We start from the raw sequence: 8,252 nt of genomic DNA, 5'->3' as shown, positions 1-8,252 counted from the left end.
AGGCAGGAATTGAACCCCAAATCTCTTATTCAACCTTCAAATATTTTATCAGTTGAGCTAACTGAAATTCACGCTACTAAAACTTTTGATACATGGTCATTGGTTCTTATATCAATGTATTTTGCATCTCACTAATCACTAAACACATGACATTATTAACAAAAAGTAGGCAAGTGGAGGACCCCTTAAAGGCATAAATGGATTATACATTTATACCCCTGACCATGAGATCTGCATGGCCAAATATCTTGTTGATTTTGGACCACTTAAATAAATTATTACCATAGTATTGAATTTTTAATTAGTTTTTTTTTTTTGAGAATCGAATTTTTAATTAGTTGATACATATAGGAACATTGCCAATTGCCATAGTGGTTAAATATATGACACAAATTGGTTTTGGTATAAGTGAAATTCAAACTCAAATTTCTTATTTATTAACAAGAGATTTTGTGTTATGAGTTATGACTCGAGATATTGTGCTGGATAAATTGTTATTTACATTAGAAGTACTTAAATTTAGGCTCGGTGATAGATCATTATTTAAATAAGATAATAGTAGATTAGTATTGTTATTTTCTTGTATTTAAATTTGTCCCTTTGTTTTAGGGTATGATTAGTTCCTATGTTTTAGGATTTGTTGATAAGGTTATCTCATCATTGGCTATTTATGTAGGTTGAATACATTAATGAGAATTAAGCAGACAATTAATAAAAAATGTAAATTTTCTCTCTCAAATTTGGGAGACTGATCATCTTGAATTGACTATATTATCTTTTATTTTCAGCAAGGTCATAACACTTTGCTTATTATTGAACAAATTGAAATCCACCAGATTAATTAATAATGCTTAACATTGTGACTGGAACATATCATACGCAATCCAACTTTCCCAAATAGGAAAAATTATGTTGCACATGTCCGAGAATACCTAAGAATTTTTCATTATTTAAAAGATGAAATTCAGCTGTCCAAGGCAACCTGCTTTACTGTTTTACAAACCCGGATTGGCTGAATCTTAAGGGACAAAGACAGAGAGGACTGAAATATAGTTCAAGGACAATAAATGAATGGAAATGAAAAAATTGACAATATACGTGTTGGGCATTCTAAAAGCTCAATTATGCATTACTCTAGCTTGTTCAGTTCCTCTATTTGTAGAAAGAAGGACTTGCTTCATAATTGGTGTTGAATTTTTACATGGCGATGATCATGGGCAAGAAGGAAAATGCCCACGTACCATCTTCTCCTTTGAGATGGTACGAAGTTGTTTGGTTGTCAAGCTCACCGACTGTATGGCTGTATCTCATCTGTCTTGCATTCGTAAATCTTGAGGTCCTGTACAAAATTTCATTTCAAATTGACTTTCTACACAAATTATATATTGGCAAACAGGTTCAAAGGTGACATAACCAAGTTCAAAATCACCTTTAATTATATATACAGAATTACGTACTAAAGTTTGAAATATGTAGATCACATTGGATTGGATTATGACTGATTCTTTTAGCATATTTTGCAGATGTGACAGTGCTTCTCCAAATTGGGAAAATGGTATCATAAAAAAATAAAAACCCAAAAGGGATAAAAAGGGGCAGAAACTCATACTGGAAAGTTAAAACAACATGAAAGATAGAAGCCCACCAAGTTAATGGGCCTGATGAAAGTGCTTTTAGTTGTCTTTTATTTTCCAATGAATTTTTGCAGCATGAGAACACTCTTATCACTATGGGCCCATGAAGCTAGTGTCATATCAATCTTAAAAGGGGCTGCAGTTTTATATAGTGCCCGTTTCTCACTTGGAAGTGATTTTGGACTGTACGTGGTGAGGCTCATTGCTCATATATATGACAGTCATGTAAGTCCAAGAATGAGTGCTTCAAATCCTTGTAAAACAGGAGGTTTACTTTACTCTAAAAAAAAAATTACTATATTGCTAGGATATAGTCCCACCCCCTACTCTATATAATCTTGATATCCTCACAACATAATAAAAAAATTAATTGAGTTGGGTAAATGATTACAATTGATAATGGTCACTTTCCGAGGCATGGAGTGCATTAAATTATCAGTGGAGGATATAGTTATCTAGTCTTTTCAAATCATCTTTTTTAGATGGGTTTAGGATTTTACAAATCCCATTTCCTTATCAAATCGTACTTTTAGAAATTTTTTATTTTTATTTTGTACAAAAAGTCTTCCATGAAGCACAGCATCGTTTTGGTAGTAAACTAGTAATAGAAAATAGAAAGAAAGAAGACAACAAGAAAATATTATTTTTTTGTGGAATTATACTGTATTTCCCCTTTGTCTTGCTTTGGCATTGACCTCCCTTAAATTTGAAAATGCTGGACACTCACAGATTGTAATTTTCATGTAAATTACTCGACGGAATCTTTTCCTGGGACTAGAATTAAGTATTGTAAACAGTAAATTTTTCTTCATGTGTTGTTACAGCTAGTGAGGAAGTAAAATGTGGCATGTCAAGTCCAGGAGCATACCCTAACTTGGAGGTCAAGCTAACAAGCAAACCCAATAGAATATGAAGAGAAGCCAGGGGCTACTTCTCCATTGAACTAGAGAATCTACATTCTCTTGAAACAAACTAATCGCTCAGCATGCCAATAACACGTCTCAGTAAGATTTCCACTCAAAATCTGAATTTGACTCTGACGAAGACTTAACACGCTTCTCCGTAGTTTAACTAGGAATAAAACATTTCCTCCTAATGGTGCAGCAAGAAGTGGTATATAAGCAATGTTAAAAATTAAAATTTTAAAAGATTATGAACCCAAGCCATGGACTACGTTTAGTATTTCTTCCCTAAGGTCCACAATGATTGAAAGCCCACTCATCAAGAGCTCAGAAATAAATTTGCATAGAAAAAGGCAAAATTTTAATCACCTATGAAATTCCACCCTCACAACTAACATGGACAAGCAATAATAAGATGAGCAAAGAGGTTGACCCAGCTGCTAATAAATGGCAAAGATATGAGACTGCTGATACTAATTTAACCTGCTCTGTATCTTCTAACAAAACAAAGATGAAAAAGGTAACCAAAAAAGAGATCTAAAGTAAGAACACTCATATAACAGATGAGAATAGATAGACAAGACAAACTTTGGAGCACCACAAAACCATAACTTAGCTTTCCACAAATGCAAAATCTTCCCTAACCATCATCAGAGTTTGAGTTGTTCGAAGCTTTGTACCGTCTCAGATTCTTGTCGATTGCTTGCAGTTGTGCTCCTCGTTTCCTCTACTTGAGCTGATAATTTACTTGGCAGGGTAGGTGCAATAACAGTTGGAGGATCTTCTTTTTGAACAACTGGAGGATCGTCTTTGCGAGCTGGTGGAGCAGCATATGCAGGTATAGCCTGCCTAATGGAGATGGGAGGAGCGAATCGGACAGGTGGGGCCCGCATCACTGGTTGTGGAAGTGGTGGGGCAGAGTAAACAGGCACTGCAGTCCTTATTGTCACAGGTGGCGCAATACCATGGCAGGGTGTCCTAAATTGTCGGATGGGAACATAGGGAGCAGCACCTGCCGCAGGGAACTTCTGAGAACGGATCCCACGACCTTCCAGTGCAGTAGACTGTGGTGACAGCATGTGGCTGTCATTTACTGTTGTTAAGTGGTGTCTGTTTCGAGGAGCTGTCTTCTGGCAGATTAAGGGGAGGATCTTTGATGTGGTAACAGGCGGAGGTTGTGGACTAGATGGTCTGGGACTCTGCATTGGGAACTTCTTTGGAAATGGTATGAGAGCATTAGGGTTAGCCATTGCCCTCTTTTCCTTCAATCGGTAGTTCATTAAAGCTCGTGCTATCGTGATCTGTTCCAGCTCATCACTGTTTTCTGGTTCAGATGAAGAACTTGCAGCCTCTTTTGCCACTGGCCAGAAAGAAAAGAAGTTATTTTCATTCAACAAGAAATTCATAGGCATGAATCAAGGGGCATTGATGGATGATGACATCTCAAAAATAGCACCCTGAAATCATGGAATCAACTTAGAGAATTTAATTGTCTATAAGGCAAGTCCAAATGAAGCAATAACTGCTCCACCAAATATTCTTGTTTCAGCCCCAACAATCAGGCTTCCATTCAAAATGATGACTGGTGCTACATTTATAAATGCTTTGTGAGCAAAATATGTTGTAAATTATTATTTTTATTTTTAGCGGAACTCCAGATATAGGTATGAAATCTATCTTCTGGTGGCACTATTCCTTACAATAGTTTACCAAGGGAATGAACCAAACAGTCAGCTGGAGCATTCCTCCACTTTAAAAAGAGCAGTCTTAACATTCTATCATTTCAACTATTGACAGAAAGTTCAATGAAGACTGACATTGTTTTAGAGATGACCAAGCTGCCATAGCTGCATTCTTCTCCGCTTGTTTCTTATTTTTGGCGGGTTCTCCTGTGAATGTGATTCCAGCCAATTCAACTGTCCCTGTAAACACGGGTAGGTGTCCAAGACCAGACCTGAACGTTGTGTATTGTGGCAATGGGGCTGCAACTCTTTGTGCAATTTCCTGCAGGAGGTTCTTGTAAACCCCCGTCTCATCCTAAACAAAGGCAAGCCCAATCAGTATCAAAACAACAAAACTAGCTACAGCTGTCAACTTTTAGTATTTAAAAATGTGAAAAGTACAGATGTTTGTAACCAAAAAAGGCAAGCAGAAAAAACCACTCAGAGGTAACTGAAACTGATAGGCTATACACGGTATTTGCTTAGATTTATTCCATACAATTATGTGTAAATTTGTACAGAAGATAAGAAAGAGTGCTTATGAAATAAGTAGAGAATTGCATATAACTCAATGATAATATTAAGAAGGAAAATCTAAGATGCAGATATGCATCTACCTAATTTCTGCTTCATTTTTTTATTTAATACTTAACAGGTGGGGGGGGGGGATTCAAAACATTCTCTCCCATGGGAGAGCGGCATCCACCAAATTACATTCACAAACAGAAAGCAGAAATTTAATAGTTCACCAGTCAAACCATGCCTCCCTTCTCTTTCATCTAGCATCATTACTAGGATTAGAATCACAATAAGTATTGAGAAATAATTGAAGAGTCACAACCTAACATGGCTTAAAATAAAGAGGAAACTTGAAACAGGATAAGTGCAAACAATCTAAGAAGTTACATTAAGAAAACTTAGATACTGAATAAACCTGGATCATAGCTGCGACTCGTGAATAAAAATAATTTATTATGTCTAAGATCACATCATATACATCTGCTATATGAGTTTTGTTTGGAACATCTATATTTGCTTGTTCAAGTTAAATTGGGTTACAAAAGTGTTAGATTAAATTCACAATTTTCTAATAACTTAAGCTTTTGGGACAATTGCTTATTTTCACAGTATTAGAGCATGAGGTCTTGGGTTCAATAACAATCAAAATTCACTTCTTTTAAAAACAATATGAAGTACAAACTATTTGCTTCCATTAACAAAGATATAAAGCATTTATTTCCATTACTAAAGTAACTAAACATATCACATGTTCATTAAAATCTTCACCCTTAAGATATAAGACTTGAAAACTGCTGAGTTTAAATGCCATTTTCTGTGACAACAACTGTTATATATAGCATTTAGATATTCTTATTGACAAAACTTTTGACTTCATAGCAAATTTTACTAGCTAACCCAAACCTAACCTCCCCGAAAACCAATTCATTTATTTATTTATTTAATGAAAAATGGAATAAGATAAGTAGTCAATTAGATTAAAACATTTTTTTTAGAAAAGCTCAGACAGATTGAAATTCAATATCAAGTCATAGATTTCTCATTATTCTGGAACACAAGACCAGAAAGGCCTATCATTTGAGTAGATTACTATTTTTTTTTTTTCCTTTTCCTCTCTCTAAACTTCTGGAAGCTAAGACATCAAAAAGAAGATATTGTTAGAAAATGTTAAACTTCTCAAGAATTTTCCACTGCTTTGTTGGGAACCAATCAGAAGGTCAATGCTGAAGAAAAAAGGTTTACAAAGTTCTGGGTCATCAAAGACCCCCCACTTCTCCCAAACACATTTTATTTTTTAATGACCGAAATAACCTTTCTGGAGCAGATTATTGCACCAGCAAATCCGGGAGACCCAGTACAGCTGGTTCCCAGAACATAGAAAACAAACAAAAACAAAAACATATATTTTTCTCAATCTCTCTCTCTCTCTCTCACTTTTGAAAGCAAAACTTCTCTCAGAATCTTCTCAGTTCCTACTATTTTCTTAAAATCTTTTTTTTTTTAATTAAAAAAATGACTTTTTTTTTAAAAAAAATATAATAAATTTCAGTCCTCACGCGTCAGCTAAAGAAAGTCAGAAAATGCCACTGCTTTGAAAACCCAATTGCCAGAAGTGGAGCAAGGGGCACTTCCGTAATTTCCCCAAAAAAACAAAAAACCCAAACCTTCAAAATCGCCGGCGATAAATCCGGGTTGTGTGCGCAGGATAACCAGACCGGCGCACGTTAGCAAAAACACACAATAGGACTTCAAAGAAAATTGAAGTTGATGACACTAAAACAATTGATCAGTTTACAAAAAAAAAAAAAAAAAAAAAAAGAAAGAAAGATCAGAAGCTTAAAACTAGAACAAGAAATAGAAAGCGAAGTGACGGAACCCTAACGGCGGTTAAAAAAGGAAAAAGGTTTTGAACTGACCAGGATCCTGGCGGCGAGAGAGTGAGAGGGGCCACGGTGGGAGAGAGAGTTGAGGGCGACCTCGGCGGCGGAGTGCTCGGCCTGGCGGAGAGTGGAGCAGTACTGAGGGCTCTCGAAGATCTCGCCGTTAAAGTTGACGGTGGCCTTGAACCTGGGCGCGTGGTCCGGACCTTCCCGAATGCACGTGTAGGAAGGTAGGTTGAAGCAGCTCCGCTGGGCCAGCTCTTGAAGCTGGTTTTTGTACATTTCTTCTTCTGCTCCTCTCCCCTATATTTTCCTCTCACTCCTAAACTCTCTCTCTCTCTCTCTCTCACACACAACCTTCAATTACTACTACTCTCTCTTCTCTGTGCTTCGCACAGGGAAAAAAATGGAGGCGGACCCAGATCGGATCCGCGGGTTTTCGGGTCGTATGATGAGAAGAAAAGGGTTCTGGGTTTGGTTTTAGACTGTAGTGCTGGAAAATGAGGTCCGGAGAGGTGAAGGTGATTAGGGTTTTTAGAGAGAGAGAGAGAGAGAGACGGAAGCAGAGAGAAATGGTGCGAAGCTCGGACTTTAGAGAGAGAGAAAGAGTTGGGGACTCAATTTGGTAGTGGAGTAGTAATGTAAAGTATTTTTTCTTCTTTTGTTTTGTTTTTTTTTTGTTTGTTTGTTTATTTTTATTATTATTATTTTTTTGGTTTTGGGTTTTGGGAGAGTATTATTAAAATGTGGAATTTATTATACTATTGCTTTTATTGTCGCGAGTCAACTGAACGTTAGGCTGCATCCTGCATGGATGTGATCTTTTTCTCTAGATTTTCCCCTTTTTTTTTTTTTTTTTCTTTTCTATTTATTTTAAATTAAAAATGCATTTTATTTTTTCTAATTAAAAAAAAAGAAAAAATTACATGTAAAAGCTATTATAATTTTGAAATTAGCAAATATGGAAATATAAACTTAAAAAGGTATAAAATTAAAAATCTCAATCGTTCGGCCTTTCAAGTGGAGCCACATATTTTTGGTTGAATATGCGTTGCTAATTTTAATTTGTTACAATTTTTTAACTTCATGATTTAATATATTACTTCTGAAATATAAAATTTAAATGTGTAACATCATGCATGCAACTTTCCTTAACGCAGTTGTCAAGACTTATTGTAATTTGAATATTGCTTTTACTTGGGTACTAATTGTATTATGTACCAATCACAAGCTATGTTGCCACGTCATAGTTTTGAAAAAAATGTTGTATTCTTAGATTCATCATCTTGAAAATTCTACATTCATCTAACCATAGTAATCTAACTCATTGAAGATTAACACTCAAACCCTAATTTTAGCTTAAAATAGGCTGAATGAACGTTTTCTCTTTCCTTATATTTTCATAATTTTTTTTCCTTTTTTCTATTTATTTTAAATTACAAATAATTTTATTTATTTTATTAATTAAAAATAAGAAAACATTACATTTAAAAGTAACAAATGAAACTATAAAATTTTAAATGGTAGCAAGTTAAATCTCAACTATTCAACCCATTCAAGCGGAACCACGTAATTTTGGTTGAATATGCGTTACCG

General features: G+C 35.3%; 1 protein-coding gene across 1 annotated transcript; it reads right to left on the bottom strand.

The window, feature by feature from the left end:
- Nucleotides 1–2,980: 2,980 nt before the first annotated feature.
- Nucleotides 2,981–7,299, bottom strand: LOC112038289 (double-stranded RNA-binding protein 2). Its single transcript, XM_024071089.2, has 3 exons — nucleotides 6,693–7,299; nucleotides 4,354–4,573; nucleotides 2,981–3,896 (listed from the first exon to the last, which is right to left on the bottom strand). Exons 1-3 carry the CDS (start codon nucleotides 6,936–6,938, stop codon nucleotides 3,187–3,189), a joined length of 1,176 nt encoding a protein of 391 aa, XP_023926857.1. The 5' UTR covers nucleotides 6,939–7,299; the 3' UTR covers nucleotides 2,981–3,186.
- Nucleotides 7,300–8,252: the final 953 nt, after the last annotated feature.

Source organism: Quercus suber, unplaced genomic scaffold (assembly GCF_002906115.3).
Source record: "Quercus suber isolate HL8 unplaced genomic scaffold, Cork oak 2.0 scaffold_360, whole genome shotgun sequence".
Classification (NCBI taxonomy): domain Eukaryota; kingdom Viridiplantae; phylum Streptophyta; class Magnoliopsida; order Fagales; family Fagaceae; genus Quercus; species Quercus suber.
Note: the sequence above shows the minus strand (reverse complement) of the source record. Positions and strands in the feature narration are given on the sequence as shown.

Bases quoted from the DNA above. Each gene is read 5' to 3' on its own strand.
- LOC112038289 (XM_024071089.2), bottom strand. From the start codon at position 6,938: ATGTACAAAAACCAGCTTCAAGAGCTGGCCCAGCGGAGCTGCTTCAAC. The intron at 4,574-6,692 runs GTCAGTTCAAAA...GCCTTTGTTTAG, and splicing joins CTCTCGCCGCCAGGATCCTG to GATGAGACGGGGGTTTACAA. The intron at 3,897-4,353 runs GTCAGTCTTCAT...CTTTCTGGCCAG, and splicing joins TTGGTCATCTCTAAAACAAT to TGGCAAAAGAGGCTGCAAGT.